The 17072-nt window shown below is 45.2% G+C and overlaps 2 protein-coding genes across 6 annotated transcripts in view; both read right to left on the minus strand.

Moving 5' to 3' along the window:
- The window catches only part of mbt (serine/threonine-protein kinase PAK mbt), a 558896-nt gene that overhangs the window by 261089 nt on the left and 280735 nt on the right, over window positions 1-17072 (minus strand). The gene's annotated exons all lie outside the window — the stretch shown is intronic.
- Window positions 1-17072, minus strand: part of LOC128684978 (uncharacterized) — an 83809-nt gene that overhangs the window by 11061 nt on the left and 55676 nt on the right. The window contains exon 15 of one of the 5 annotated variants that reach the window (XM_070100474.1): window positions 13603-14615. The exons of the other annotated variants lie outside the window; for them this stretch is intronic. Within the exon in view, the coding sequence (XP_069956575.1) occupies window positions 14475-14615 (141 nt within the window). The 3' untranslated portion in view covers window positions 13603-14474. Of the gene's footprint in view, window positions 1-13602; window positions 14616-17072 lie in introns of those variants that run through there. 5 annotated transcript variants of the gene reach the window in all.

Consider the following 17072-nt stretch of genomic DNA (forward strand, 5'->3'; position numbering starts at 1 on the left):
TCTCCAGACTGAGGGACTGACCACCTCAAAACTTTAAGGGTGATGGACTGATTACATCGTCTTCAAGTATCTTCTGCTTCTATCAACTTTTCTGTACTCGACTGAAGAAGCCTACTGTGTAGGCGAAACGTTTCGAAATAAAGATACCTAACTGTTGCATATGTGTCTTACCTAACAATCTGTCGGTATTTTATACCATTTTAATGTTCATTCTGTCAGACACTGCAACACAAGGGTATCTTGGTACAGACCATCAACTTTGACAACCTCTACTAGTGAGAACGGCTGGGTTTGAGAGGGACCTGCCCTCCCAAAGCAACCTACGTCTCACCTCCTGGCACTATATAAGCTCCATCCTGTCACTTCAACTTCATATTGTTTCAGACAACGGAACAATGCTCTTCTCCAGACTGAGGGACTGACCACCTCAAAACTTTAAGGGTGATGGACTGATTACATCGTCTTCAAGTATCTTCTGCTTCTATCAACTTTTCTGTACTCGACTGAAGAAGCCTACTGTGTAGGCGAAACGTTTCGAAATAAAGATACCTAACTGTTGCATATGTGTCTTACCTAACAATCTGTCGGTATTTTATACCATTTTAATGTTCATGTTAAGCCATACCCAGGGTCTTCAGAGCTGTAGAAGGATGAGAACCCCTGGTCTGAGTATGGGTCATTTGTGAATCTTGCACAACCATAGTATTGTGAACTGTCCCAACCACGATATGGACTTATTCTTCCTCTAAATTACGATGGACTTAAATAAATTTGTTTATTGTTTAAGTTAGCACTGAACATATGATGAAGAGAAAGGGCACGGGGGACAGGGTAAATAAATACATACTAATACGTTGTGGTCTGGGTTTGGCAAATATAATGCCCGGAGGAAAGGGGATTTTTGCAGGTATTTCTCTAAATCTCAGTAATGCATGCTGGCACGCTAGCATGACGACCAGGTCTGTAATAGTGATACATGCTGGCCAACCAGTGTGATCTCGACCAGGTCTGTGTTTTAGTGATACATGCTGACCAGCCAGTGTAGTCTTGAGGATCAGGTGATACACAATTGGCTAACACCTGGTGTCACTACCAGGTAAACAGGGGCAATATATGTAAGGAAACATACTCAGAGTCTCCTGAAGCGTTGTTACTAATAACAAGTGTTCACGAACTTACGTTAGTATGCCGCATGCGGTACTTCAATCCAGGACTTCTGAAGCGGGTGAGAAAGGCCCCCAGGAGGTAACGAAGATGGGAATCACCGAGAAGGACCCAGTGTACTCCCTTGAAGGACTCCACACTATGACCTGCTGCGTCTCCGTCTGCATCATCTCTTCCTCTGCAACACACGTTCGATCTTTACGTTTTTCTCTGATTCTTTGTGAAGTAGACTATTATATTCATGGCGACAATTTAAACTCACATGGGAGCGCGTAAGGAATGAGAAGTAATCTGCATTGATCCAAGCAAGAGTAAGTTAGCTCCAGTTTCCTTGATCATCAGCCTTTTTATTTACACACAGATCAGTTTTACAGGCTAATAGCTGTTATCCAACCTCAGCTTATTTCAAGGTCCAGCCCTATCGAAGGTGTGATCCCCCCCCCATACGATCAACACCAGTCGGCTAGCACCCAGGTAGGTACCTACTTGTTGCTAGGTGAACCGGGACAGCAGGTGTAAAGAAACAGGAGGGAACCGGAATACAGATCCAATTCCCAAGATCAAGAGCCCCTCACCAGCGTCAAGGAACGTCCCTCGAGGGTAGAAGACGGAAGAACTCACGTGCCCTTTAATGGGTCCCATACAATCAATTGATATTAAACTGCAAATTATATGCGACATGAGACCCCACATGGGAAGGGAGCTCATTATTCCCACTCACTTGTCATTGCTGAGTCGCTCGGCGTTATCAAGCCTCACACAAGTGTGCAGAAGCTCAGCACAGCTGCTGAAGTTAGTCATCCTAAAGCAGGTGTTTTGAGCCGTGAGGTTGGGGTAATAGTTGTAGCAGCTGCTGTCGTAAGCCGGATGTGGAAGTGGTGGTTGTGGACTGCGTTGAGGGGGTGGTTGTAGCCTGCGTCGAAGGGGTGGTTGTAGAGAGAATGGTTGTTGGTCGTATGGAAATTTTGGTTGTGGAGATTTTAGTGGAGATTGTGGAGGTTTTGGTTGTGGACGTTGCTGTGGAAATGGTGGTTGCAGAATTAAAAGGGGCTTTTGTATTTGAGATTGTAGTAGCCGACTTGCAGGTAAATGTGATGGACCAGTGGGTGGTGAGTGTGAAGTATTATTGGGTGGTGAATGTGGTACATTACTAGGTAGTGGCATTGACTGTGGTGGTGCTGGCGGTGGTGGGAGCCACACTGAAGGTTGACCAGTGTGTGGTGTCAACCACAGCAAGACACACAGCATCAGCATAGCACTAATCTTCACCCAGAGTAGCTGTGAGGTCACTATTGTCTTTTTCATTCTCACTTAGACCGAATAATTAACATCTAAAATCCAAAATTCGCTGTTTACGCAACGTTTTAAATAAAATCCGTTTATTTCCAATTTTTCTGAAATGAAACGAAATGAAATTGAAAGAATTATTCTTAACTAATGCCAGAGGATTAATTTGTACAAAAAAGTAGTACACTCACCTCATATATGTATGTATATATATATATATATATATATATATATATATATATATATATATATATATATATATATACAAGGAATTCGCGAGAGCAGGCGAAATATACAAAAAACACTGATCTCTGGCTGAAGGAGACTCGAACCTACGAACCTTAGGACAAGGTACGCAGTGCTTTACCAATCTACCCACACTGGACAATATCTTGGTGTGTAGCTTGCGCTACACGTTTGATCCAAGGCAGCCAGCTTTCAGGGAGAAGGCTTACAGCTTTCATCTCATCCCCTGCATGCATCAGCCTTACTAGAGATTTGAACAATGTAAATATATATATATATATATATATTATATATATATATATATATATATATATATATATATATATATATATATATATTCTTTCTTCTTTCAACATACCAGCCGTATCCCACCGAGGCGGGGTGGCCCAAAAGAAAAAACTAAAGTTTCTCTTTTTAAATTTAGTAATATATACAGGAGAAGGGGTTACTAGCCCCTTGCTCCCGGCATTTTAGTCGCCTCTTACAACACGCATGGCTTACGGAGGAAGAATTCTGTTCCACTTCCCCATGGAGGTAAGAGGAAATAAACAAGAACAAGAACTAGAAAGAAAATAGAAGAAAACCCAGAGGGGTGTGTGTGTGTATATATATGCTTGTACATGTATGTGTAGTGTGACCTAAATGCAAGTAGAAGTAGCAAGACATACCTGAAATCTTGCACGTTTATGAGACAGACAAAAGACACCAGCAATCCTGCCATCATGTAAAACAATTACATATATATATATATATATATATATATATATATATATATATATATATATATATATATATATATATATATATATATATATATATATAGAGAGAGAGAGAGAGAGAGAGAGAGAGAGAGAGAGAGAGAGAGAGAGAGCACAATACTGACAAAAAACACTGGATGATACCAGTTTCTAACATAATAATACAAGTCTCTTTGTAGACATTAAATGCTTCAAACTAACAACATCCAACATTTATCTGTATCAAGAGTTCTTCACAGACCACTACTATCAGTACTAGAAATCCTTCACTTTTGTCTAAAATTAATAGCATTGTAAATGGTTGCCATCTGTGAACTTTGCCAGGATAATTTCAGCAACGTTTTAAGTGCTAAAATTTTATTGACCTCTAACAATTAACCCATAATTTTAGAGATTAAACTTTAGACGAAGTTTCAGTCTTTTATGGTGTTACATGTATTTCTTCATTAACGTTGTATAACTTGACAATAGCACTCTTTAGAAACGTTTTTCTGCATAATTTCGGCAGCACTGTAAGTAACGTGTAACTTAGCAGCTTTCTAAGCAACGTTGTCAGCATAACTTAGCAGCACTGTAAGCAATGTTGTCCATATAACTTCGGTAGCACTGTAGGTAACGTCTCCGTAACTTCAGCAGCTAAGTAAATTGTCTGCATAACTTCAGCAGCACTGTAAATACTAGTTCACCTCGTCATCATGTCAACAGCATTGTTAGTATTATTCTTCCAGTGACGGACTAGGTGGCACCAGCAGAACGCTATAGACCAGTAGGCTACTGATACTATGCGCTGTAGATGGTAGGCTACTGATACTATGCGCTATAGACCAGTAGGCTACTAGTACTATGAGCTGTAGACGGTAGGCTACTGATACTATGCGCTATAGACCAGTAGGCTACTGGTACTATGAGCTGTAGACGGTAGGCTACTGATACTATGCACTATAGACCAGTAGGCTACTGATACTATGCACTGTAGACGGTAGGCTACTGATACTATGCGCTATAGACCAGTAGGCTACTGGTACTATGAGCTGTAGACGGTAGGCTACTGATACTATGCACTATAGACCAGTAGGCTACTGATACTATGCACTGTAGACGGTAGGCTACTGATACTATGCTATTCTCACATCTGCATAAATAACAGTGGAATGAGATACGCTTGTGTTAACTTGTGAATCATTGCCTTGATGTCTTTTTCGCCGTGTTGAGAAAGAAGAGTGACAACCCCCACTCGAGGGGCCAATGCCGGGTCACCTTTTGGCAAAGACTCGGGCCGGTACAAGACAGGCAAACCTACTTAGAACTAGAACCGTGTTGAGTATGCACGGTCTCCCAAGACTGTCCTGGGAATACTGGTTCGTAACTCAGCAAGTTGTCGTTTAATCAAGAGTTGCTATTGCAACCGTACAAACACACCTCGCTCATGAATCTATATATCAACTATTCGTCACAATACTGGTCACAGCTACCAGCTGCTCACTCAGCGTTATTAATGGTATGCAATAGTACAATACCGACAAGCTGATTAAGCAGGACACAAGGGAGTAATATGATATAAATATTAACACGACAGAAACTAGACATGCAATATAATGAGATCATTTATTGAGAACGTTTCAACCACACAGTGGACTCGGTTGCTAGCGCACCTAGCTCACACACTGGGGTCCCTGGTTCGATCCCCGGTATGGGTGAAAACATTGGGGCGTGTTTCATTAAGACACTTGCTGCCCCTGTTCATCTAGCAGTAAATAGGTACCTGGGTGTTAGCCGACTGGTATGGGTCGCATCCTGGGGACAAAATTAATCTAATTTGTCAGAAATTCTCTGCATAACAAGGGGCTTTCTATATAGTATGTCATTGATGTCAGCTAGGCTTGTGTACCTTGTACCTTATAAAAATAAAAATTATTATTACGAACAGGTCTGTTTGTGACTCGGTAAGGCCCATTGTGTGGGCGAAATGTTGTCAATAATGGACTCACTATACCGCATTTGTATCTATTTTTCCATCCAAAGAAGAAGCAACTTACTTAGTAAGAATTAGTGGAAAACAGTAGTGGTAGCAATACTGGAGAGGTCATTTTAATTACTTCAGAATTACCTCTCCACCATTACTGTTCCAGTATTATCAACTCGGCATTTTACTTACGCAGCTTGTTGCGTAGGCGAAACGTATCGGCAACAAAGATACTCACCCACACTTGCGTTATCTGTTGGCTTTCCAATAATAATAATAATAATAATAATAATAATAATAATAATAATAATAATAATAATAATAAACTTTATTTCTACCAGTGCATGACCTTAGTGGGTTTAACGCTTCTCTTTTTTTTATTATATTAATAATTTACAAGTACATAAAACAACTTACACATTCCTAGCTGATATCAGTGACATGTTATATAGAAAGATCCTTGTTATACAGAGCTTTTTGGACAAATTAGGTTTTTGTCCCCAGGATGCTACCCACACCAGTCAGCTAACACCCAGATACCTATTTACTGCTAGGTGAACAGGGACAGCAGGTGCCTTAAGAAACCCCGTCCAAGTGTATTCACCCGTACCGGGGATCTAACCACGAACCTCAATGTGTGAGCTGAGTGCGCTACCAACAGAGCTACGGTATTGTTTTCTCCGTGTATATAAAATTAAAATTCAAACTGGAAAGCACCGTCAAGATTTATAAGTATATTTTATTAACATTTGTCAAAGAACAGAAACAAAATATAATATTTCGATATAAGTTCACTAATGTGTTTTAAAATATAGTCGTACGGGACATTATTTTAAGATCTACAAAACAGAAGGGTTATCATACACAGATTATTTTGAACTCGGGAATATCTAAATTTCGCAGAATTTGTATATCGATAAGTATGTCTGTCAGTGTATATACATACACTTGAGAGTTTAATCTAGTGGTTCACAATGGGATCTCCACTTGTACCCCTTCCCCTAGGGAAGAAATTTCAAGTTCACGGGGAGGAATTTTGGCCAAGGGAGGCATTGGGGAGAGTTTTGTACCTTCGCAAACTCTTTTGCCCGACCTTAAAAATTGTGCCAGATGTTTGCTGCCATCTGGTAAGCCACCAGGTCAGCTGCACTCCCTCCTGACTGGTCAGCCACCAGGTCAGCTGCACTCCCTCCTGACTGGTCAGCCACCAGGTCAGCTGCACTCCCTCCTGACTGGTCAGCCACCAGGTCAGCTGCACTCCCTCCTGGCTGGTCAGCCACCAGGTCAGCTGCACTCCCTCCTGACTGGTCAGCCACCAGGTCAGCTGCACTCCCTCCTGACTGGTCAGCCACCAGGTCAACTGCACTCCCTCCTGACTGGTCAGCCACCAGGTCAGCTGCACTCCCTCCTGACTGGTCAGCCACCAGGTCAACTGCACTCCCTCCTGACTGGTCAGCCACCAGGTCAGCTGCACTCCCTCCTGACTGGTCAGCCACCAGGTCAGCTGCACTCCCTCCTGACTAGTCAGCCACCAGGTCAGCTGCACTCCCTCCTGGCTGGTCAGCCACTAGGTCAGCTGCACTCCCTCCTGACTGGTCAGCCACCAGGTCAGCTGCACTCCCTCCTGACTGGTCTGCCACCAGGTCAGCTGCACTCCCTCCTGGCTGGTCAGCCACCAGGTCAGCTGCACTCCCTCCTGACTGGTCAGCCACCAGGTCAGCTGCACTCCCTCCTGACTGGTCAGCCACTAGGTCAGCTGCACTCCCTCCTGACTGGTCAGCCACCAGGTCAACTGCACTCCCTCCTGACTGGTCAGCCACCAGGTCAACTGCACTCCCTCCTGACTGGTCAGCCACCAGGTCAGCTGCACTCCCTCCTGACTGGTCAGCCACCAGGTCAGCTGCACTCCCTCCTGGCTGGTCAGCCACCAGGTCAGCTGCACTCCCTCCTGGCTGGTCAGCCACCAGGTCAGCTGCACTCCCTCCTGACTGGTCAGCCACCAGGTCAGCTGCACTCCCTCCTGACTGGTCAGCCACCAGGTCAGCTGCACTCCCTCCTGACTGGTCAGCCACCAGATCAACTGCACTCCCTCCTGACTGGTCAGCCACCAGATCAACTGCACTCCCTCCTGACTGGTCAGCCACCAGGTCCGCTGCACTCCCTCCTGACAGATCAGCCACCAGGTCAACTGCACTCCCTCCTGACTGGTCAGCCACCAGGTCAGCTGCACTCCCTCCTGACTGGTCAGCCACCAGGTCAGCTGCACTCCCTCCTGGCTGGTCAGCCACCAGGTCAGCTGCACTCCCTCCTGGCTGGTCAGCCACCAGGTCAGCTGCACTCCCTCCTGACTGGTCAGCCACCAGGTCAGCTGCACTCCCTCCTGACTGGTCAGCCACCAGGTCAGCTGCACTCCCTCCTGACTGGTCAGCCACCAGATCAACTGCACTCCCTCCTGACTGGTCAGCCACCAGATCAACTGCACTCCCTCCTGACTGGTCAGCCACCAGGTCCGCTGCACTCCCTCCTGACAGATCAGCCACCAGGTCAACTGCACTCCCTCCTGACTGGTCAGCCACCAGGTCAGCTGCACTCCCTCCTGACTGGTCAGCCACCAGGTCAGCTGCACTCCCTCCTGACTGGTCAGCCACCAGGTCAGCTGCACTCCCTCCTGACTGGTCAGCCACCAGGTCAGCTGCACTCCCTCCTGACTGGTCAGCCACCAGGTCAACTGCACTCCCTCCTGACTGGTCAGCCACCAGGTCAACTGCACTCCCTCCTGACTGGTAAGCCACCAGGTCAACTGCACTCCCTCCTGACTGGTCAGCCACCAGGTCAGCTGCACTCCCTCCTGACTGGTAAGCCACCAGGTCAGCTGCACTCCCTCCTGACTGGTTAGCCACCAGGTCAACTGCACTCCCTCCTGACTTGTCAGTCACCAGGTCAACTGCACTCCCTCCTGACTGGTAAGCCACCAGATCAACTGCACTCCCTCCTGACTGGTCAGTCACCAGATCAACTGCACTCCCTCCTGACTGGTCAGCCACCAGATCAACTGCACTCCCTCCAGACTGGTCAGTCACCAGGTCAACTGCACTCCCTCCTGACTGGTAAGCCACCAGGTCAACTGTACTCCCTCCTGACTGGTCAGCCACCAGGTCAACTGCACTCCCTCCTGACTGGTCAGCCACCAGGTCCGCTGCACTCCCTCCTGACAGATCAGCCACCAGGTCAACTGCACTCCCTCCTGACTGGTCAGCCACCAGGTCAACCTCACTCCTTCCTGACTGGTCAGCCACCAGGTCAGCTGCACTCCCTCCTGACTGGTCAGCCACCAGGTCAACCTCACTCCTTCCTGACTGGTCAGCCACCAGGTCAACTGCACTCCCTCCTGACTGGTCAGCCACCAGGTCAGCTGCACTCCTGACTGGTCAGCCACCAGGTCAACTGCACTCCCTCCTGACTGGTCAGCCACCAGGTCAACTGCACTCCCTCCTGACTGGTCCTCCACCAGGTCAACTGCACTCCCTCCTGACTGGTCAGCCATCAGGTCAGCTGCACTTCCTCCTGACTGGTCAGCCACCAGGTCAGCTGCACTTCCTCCTGACTGGTCAGCCACCAGGTTAGCTGCACTCCCTCCTGACTGGTCAGCCACCAGGTCAGCTGCGCTCCCTCCTGACTGGTCAGCCACCAGGTCAGCTGCACTCCCTCCTGACTTGTCAGCCACCAGGTCAGCTGCATTCCCTTCTGACTGGTCAGCCACCAGGTCAACCTCACTCCCTCCTGACTAGGCAGCCACCTAGGTCAGCTGCACTCTCTCCTGACTGGTCAGCCACCAGGTTAGCTGCCCTCCCTGCTGACTGGTCAGCCACCAGGTCAGCTGCACTCCCTCCTGACTGGTCAGTCACCAGGTCAGCTGCACTCCCTCCTGACTGGTCAGCCACCAGGTCAGCTGCATTCCCTCCTGACTGGTCAGCCACCAGGTCAGCTGCACTCCCTCCTGACTGGTCAGCCACCAGGTTAGCTGCACTCCCTCCTGACTGGTCAGCCACCAGGTCAGCTGCACTCCCTCCTGACTGGTCAGCCACCAGGTCAGCTGCATTCCCTCCTGACTGGTCAGCCACCAGGTCAGCTGCACTCCCTCCTGACTGGTCAGCCACAAGGTTAGCTGCACTCCCTCCTGACTGGTCAGCCACCAGGTCAGCTGCACTCCCTCCTGACTGGTCAGCCACCAGGTCAGCTGCACTCCCTCCTGACTGGTCAGCCGCCAGGTTAGCTGCACTCCCTCCTGACTGGTCAGCCACCAGGTCAGCTGCACTCCCTCCTGACTGGTCAGCCACCAGATCAGCTGCACTTCCTCCTGACTGGTTAGCCACCAGGTCAGCTGCACTCCCTTCTGACTGGTCAGCCACCAGGTCAGCTGTATTCCCTTCTCACTGATCAGCCACCAAGTCAACCTCACTCCCTCCTGACTAGTCAGCCACCAGGTCAGCTGCACTTTCTCCTGACTGGTCAGCCACCAGGTCAGCTGCACTCCCTTGTGACTGGTCAGCCACCAGGTCAGCTGCACTCCCTCCTGACTGGTCAGCCACCAGGTCAACCTCACTCCCTCCTGACTGGTCAGCCACCACGTCAACTGCACTCCCTCCTGACTGGTCAGCCACTAGGTCAGCTGCACTTCCTCCTGACCGGTCAGCCACCAGGTCAACTGCACTCCCTCCTGACTGGTCAGCCACCAGGTCAGCTGCACTCCCTCCTGACTGGTCAGCCACCAGGTCAGCTGCACTCCCTCCTGACTGGTCAGCCACCAGGTCAGCTGCACTCCCTCCTGACTGGTCAGCCACCAGGTCAGCTGCACTCCCTCCTGACTGGTCAGCCACCAGGTCAGCTGCACTCCCTCCTGACTGGTCAGCCACCAGGTCAGCTGCACTCCCTCCTGACTGGTCAGCCACCAGGTCAACCTCACTCCCTCCTGACTGGTCAGCCACCACGTCAACTGCACTCCCTCCTGACTGGTCAGCCACCAGGTCAGCTGCACTCCCTCCTGACTGGTCAGCCACCAGGTCAGCTGCACTCCCTCCTGACTGGTCAGCCACCAGGTCAGCTGCACTCCCTCCTGACTGGTCAGCCACCAGGTCAGCTGCACTCCCTCCTGACTGGTCAGCCACCAGGTCAGCTGCACTCCCTCCTGACTGGTCAGCCACCAGGTCAGCTGCACTCCCTCCTGGCTGGTCAGCCACCAGGTCAACTGCACTCCCTCCTCACTGGTCAGCCACCAGGTCAGCTGCACTCCCTCCTGGCTGGTCAGCCACCAGGTCAGCTGCACTCCCTCCTGACTGGTCAGCCACCAGGTTAGCTGCACTCCCTCCTGACTGGTCAGCCACCAGGTCAGCTGCACTCCCTCCTGACTGGTCAGCCACCAGGTTAGCTGCACTCCCTCCTGACTGGTCAGCCACCAGGTCAGCTGCACTCCCTCCTGACTGGTCAGCCACCAGGTCAGCTGCACTCCCTCTTGACTGGTGTGCCGAGAGGTAAACAGTCCTCTGATTTCTTGTTATTTCTTTTGGTTTTATGCCAGTTTAGTTAGTTTGTACTTTACATACTTGCTCAGTATTCAGTAATTTATATAGGGATATAGTGTCATTAGCCTGCCAGCATATAAAGCTACTAAATAAAGTATTCTGGCTGTGTATGGATTATACTACCGCAGTGGAAGAATATTTTGGATAACATAGGATCGTGGGTGTACTGGACATATCAGTATTTTTCATGGTTGTGGGTGATTCTATGGATATTATAGTAGCCAATGATATACAAGTCTCATATCTACATATAGCTAGTAGTGGGCTACAGTCAGTGTCATGTATAACTAGCCACGGAGGCCTAGCAAGTTTCTGGCATTCCGACCTCACATTTGGTTGGATGTGCCTTTAGTGCTGTTACGGATATTTTGACTGGGAAAAAAGAATTAGCATTTGTAAACAACAAAACTGACTTCTTATTTTACTTCTATTTTCTCATTTGGTTTCTCAGTACAAGTTTCTCATTAAAGTTATAAAATTCGAATGGAAATCTGATAGATATTAAATCGAAGTTCTGAAATCAAAATTGTTTTTCCTTTTTTTTTTTGTCAAATATCACCTTTAATTTTATTATTCGTTAATTGTTTATAGAAATAAAAATGTTTCTTATTTCTTCCGTAAATTTTGGTAATATAATCACCTTTAATTATTAAACAATTGTTTTGTTTTGAATATTAATTGAATTTCAGTGCTTACTGTTGTAAAAATAATCATTATGTCATGATTATGTCAATAATTCATTCTTTCATGATTTATGGTAGGGATTTGGAGGAGCTTGGAATTGTTAAGAGAGGAATGCGATGTGGGACATCGAGAAACACTGTTCCAATCCCTATTTTAGGAGTTAGTCTTTATACCTGGTGGTTCACATATCCACCATATCCAGTAACCTCATTGCGTCCGTAGGCGTCATGCAGCGCCTTGAGAAATGGAGGTTGGTTCAATCCAACGAAGTGATTAAACCTCCACAAAGGTTCAGTTCCTAAAGGTGGCAGTAGAGCAATTGAAAAGAATATACAGACCGATAGCACTAACGTTCCACATCATAAAACTCTTTAAAAGGGTTCTAAAAAACAATGTCGCCAATCACCTGGACACCCAACAATACACAACCCAGGGCAGCATGAGTTTAGAGCAGGTCGCTCCTGCCTCTCACAACTACTGGACTATTACGACATGGTCTTGGATGCACTGGAGGACAAACAAAATGCAGATGTAGTATACACAGACTTTACGAAAGCCTTCGATAAGTGCGATCATGCTGTAATAACACATAGAATGAGTGATAAATGAATAACAGGAAAAGTAGGTAGATGGAACTATTATTTCCCAACAAATAGAACACAAAAGAGTAATAGTAAACAGAGTCAAATCAGAGGCGGCTACGGTGAAACGCTGTTTCACAAGGTACAGTACTCGCTCCCATCCTTTTCCTCATATCTGACATAGACAGAGATGTATGTCACCGCGCCGTGTCCTCCTGTGCTGACGATACTAGAATTTACATGAGTATCATCCATTGAGGACACTGCAAATCTCCAAGCGGACATTAGCCAAGTCTTTAAATGGGGCTCAGAAAACAAAATGAAGTTCACTGAGGACAAATTTCAACTATGCTATGGAAAACTCGAGGAAATAAAAACTGGATTTGGAGTATAAAGCAAAGTCCAACCTCACAATAGACCGAAAAAAAAATGTGAAGGACCTGGTAGTGATATCAGAGAATCAATTTCAAAGATCACAATAATGTCTTTATCACATCTACTAGGAAAGTGATAGGACGACAAGTGTTCTGTACACTTATGGCCCCATTCAAGGCAGGCGAAATTACAGACTTGGAGAATATAGAGAGAACTTTCACAGCACGTATAAAGTACAATAAGCACCTAAATTTCTGGGAACAGTTGAAGTCCCTGCACCTGTACTCTTTGGAACGGAGGTGAGTAAGATACATAATAATATACGCTTGGAAAATCCTAGAGGGAATAGTCCCAAATTTGCACACGGAAATCACTCCCTACGAAAACAAAAGCCTCGGCAGGTGGTGCAACATCTCCCCAGTGAAAAGCGGGGGTGCCATGAGTACACTAAGAGACAACAGTGTCAGGGGCCGAACACTGTTCAACTGCCTCCCAAAATACCTAAGGAAGATTACCAGTAGACCCCTGGCTGTCTTAAGGAGCTGGACAGGCTCCTAAAGTCAGTACCTGACCAGCCAGGCTGTGGCTCGTACGTCGATTTGCGTGCGGCCGGCAGTAACAGCCTGGTTGATCAGTCCTTGATCCACCGCGAGGCCTGGTCATGGACCGGGCCGCGGGGATGTTGACCCCCTGGAACACCCTCCAGGTATGCGCTCCAGTTAGCCGCTAGCAGGTCACCATAGGACTAAGATCTGTGTCAGGAGACATTTGTCCTGTTTCCTGCCGAATAAAACTCTACCAATCAGGCTACAAAACGTAAAAAAAAATTCACCTGAACTTGTTCTTAAACACGATACTGTGAAGACTCCAACTTGCTGAATAATTCTTCACTGGTATAACTGTACTCTGTAACCTTTTCTTTATTATAATAAAAAATCATTGGTATAATAAGATTAATAATGATGTAACAGTGTTCGAATTTATTAATCTTAATATAAGACATGTAATTTACGAACCCCGCTTTTATCGTAATAGCCTATAAAAAATTATAAATGTTCCTCGAAGACTAAGGTTTGTAGCAAAAATCAGATTACCATATATTTGTCAAGCAATATGAAGCCAATGTGACCGAGATCTTAACACTTTCAGTGGATATATGGCGGAGTCTGTCTGCTGGGGCTCCTGATACACTCTAGCGTAGCATATAATCTTTAATTTCATGATCAATCTTTTCACCCTTTAGGTCATGACTATCTTCTGCGGTTCTGCCCAGACGTGAGCTGACCTCGGGGATCGTGGAATGGTTGTGTCTGCTGTAAGGGATGTCAAATTCTTCACCTACTCTCCTTGGATGGAACTGAAGGTGAGTCTGCTGGAGTTCGATGAGGAAACTTGGACCCAAGAACTAGGCATATAATGACTACCTCTCGGAGTATATAGTCCGAGAATTTATTTTTATCCCTGTTTTAAAGACTGAAATATTCTTGACTAGTGTACAGGTGAAACATTCGTAATGGCCCTCCTTCATTCGACAGTAAGGAAATATTTCTTGTCTCAGGGTGGTTGAAAAGTGGAATGACTTTGATGAAGCAGTGGTAGAGGCAAACTCAGTACACAGTTTCAGGAGTACAGATAATAAGGCCCAAGAGGCCAAAAATCAGTGATGTCGATGAAAGTGGTCTATGTGAGGCGGGTCCAGGAGTATTCTCGACTCCCGCAAACAAATCGGCAAGTACTGGTATGCTGCTAGCTCCTAGGCTCCACCACCGGTGATGATGCTGGAGGCCCTGCCAATAGTGGTGGCGCTAGCTCCTGAGCCCGGCCAGTGGTGCCGTTACTAGCTCCTGGGCCCGGCCACCGCTCGTAGGAAAGGGTTTATCAGCAGATCTGCAGCACTGGGTCGTTTCGTGGGGTCCCGACTTAGCATAGATATTACAGCCTCATTGAACCCCTTACTATACTCTCCTTCGACGTGCACCTGCAAAATTATGATTAGTATAATAATAATAATAATAATAATAATAATAATAATAATAATAATAATAATTATGGAAAATTACATTTCCCTGGATGAATCTCATTACATACATACAAGTAAATGGTAACAAAGATAATTATTATTTATCAAAGTTGCAGAGACAAGTAGGAATTTTTAGGACATCTAGGTCGCAAAAATGTGCCCATTTGATACCTACCATCTATCTCTCCACAAGTTGCTCTAGATCTATATTAATTGCAAATGAAGTGTACATACACAACAGGAATTCTGGTAAAATTATTATAATTTTTGTGGACTGTATATTAAACTTAATAAATGATTACATATACACATTTATATAACAGAAGGAGAATTTATAATCATAACACTCACCAATTTGTCTGGAAATTACTGTGTATAATATTGAAAAACCTCCCTCTAACTAAATTTATGATGATAATACTGGCCAGAATTACAAACATAATTTAGATAGCTTATCTGAGGTTCCTGGAGCTGTCCTGTACATCGATTTAATGCTCAAATTATGCAGAATGCACATCCAACAATTTCCGCTCCTATTTGAGAGGTGTAAGCCCAATGTAACCTCTAGAACGATGAAAATTCTTCTTATTTTCACTAACGCTTTCTTGGCTCATTCAAAAAACATGGTGACTCTCCCTTCTCGTCCGCGCAGGCCCCGAGCTTCCCATTTTTTATAATATAATTTTTATTAAATACAATATAGGCCATCAATTTACATATAAAATACTGTATTTCCAGAAAATACATACAGTATTTTCCACATTGCGGCCGGGCGGAATTCGTTGCTAAACGACTCAAATTGCTCATTTGACAATGGTGGAGGACCTGGGTACATATAGGATCTGGCATCCACACGGCGACATATTACACAAGATTTAATCACCCTTTTTACACTTTGCCATCCTTGTGGAATCCAGAAAGTTTCCCTAATACAATTTAAGGTATCTTGTACCCAACCATGCATTACATTTTTATGGGCATTTAGAACAATTAAATTTGTTAGATGATGAATTTTGGGCAGTAAGATAGGGTGTTTAGCATAATCACCCAATTCAGCATTTTGTAACCTACCTCTGCACCTAATTACATTGTTCTCTAAATACAGCCCCAATTTCTCTATTATGGAACCTTTCACAATTTTTCTTTCCATCATCAATTTAATCTCATTTCCATAGATTTCTTCCTGTACCCTCTTTATCCAGTATTCAAGAGGATGTGAAAACTTATATGAGATATTCATCTTGTTTAGAAATTTAAACACGAACTTAGTTACATTGATTAGTTTGGGTAAAGAAGAATACCTATTTATATCAATGGCTAAGGGAGGACAAACTATTGGAGCGGTGGTCACAGTAATTTCAACAGGAGCAATATACACTTTTTGTACAGGCCAATTAGCTTTATTTACCAACCAACTCGGTCCTTTAAACCATAATACAGCATTTACAAATTTAGCATAAGGTAAACATCGAGACAAGAAATCAGCTGGATTCTCCTCACCAGGTATATGATTAAATGTTAACATATGCTGACCCAAACTATTATACTTCTCTTGCATCTGATTAATTTCAGCGACTCTGTTTTGTACGTACACAATTTTACTGTTTCCATTACGAATCCATTGTAAGGATACCTCATTATCAGACCAAATTGCAGTGTCGCTAATATTTATCTCATGCAACTTATTTCTTATATAACTAGCTAATTTGACACCTACATAAATGGCTGTTAATTCCAACTGAGGCAAGGTACGTGATTTAATTGGAGACACTTTAGCCTTAGACATAACAAGAGAAATAACACTATTACATTGAAGGTAAGACACTGCTCCATATGCCAATTTTGAAGCATCACAAAAAATGTGTACATTTTTCCCATTTGGATTGGCCACCTGGCGTGGGAACTCCAACATTGGAATTTTCTCATAATCACCAATTAATTCATCCCACCTGTTAATGAATTCCTCAGGTAGAATTTCATCCCAAGCACATTTAAGTTTCCATGCTTCCTGAATTAATAATTTCTCTCTTATAGTAAGGGGTGACACTAAACCTAGTGGATCAAAACATATGGAAACTTCAGCAAGCAAAACTCTCTTAGTTAATTTATTGGGCGTACTGTAATTATTAGGTTTTAACATTAACAAATCTCTCTCAGTATCCCAAGTCAAACCCAATACATTACAACATTTTGGCACTTCGTCTCCCGTGTAATCTTTATTTATTTTGTCCTTTAATTTGGATGAATTACTATTCCATTCCCTCAGAGGCATATTTGCACTTTGCATTATTTTATTAGCCTCTCCATAAGTCATTAACAGTTCCTCTTCAGTTGACGTCACACCCAGGAAATTGTCCACATAAAATTGTTTGCTCATTACTTTACTCAATGGACTTCCCGTACATTTAAGGTGTG

The sequence above is a fragment of the Cherax quadricarinatus genome, chromosome 5 (assembly GCF_038502225.1).
Source record: "Cherax quadricarinatus isolate ZL_2023a chromosome 5, ASM3850222v1, whole genome shotgun sequence".
In the NCBI taxonomy this organism is placed as follows: domain Eukaryota; kingdom Metazoa; phylum Arthropoda; class Malacostraca; order Decapoda; family Parastacidae; genus Cherax; species Cherax quadricarinatus.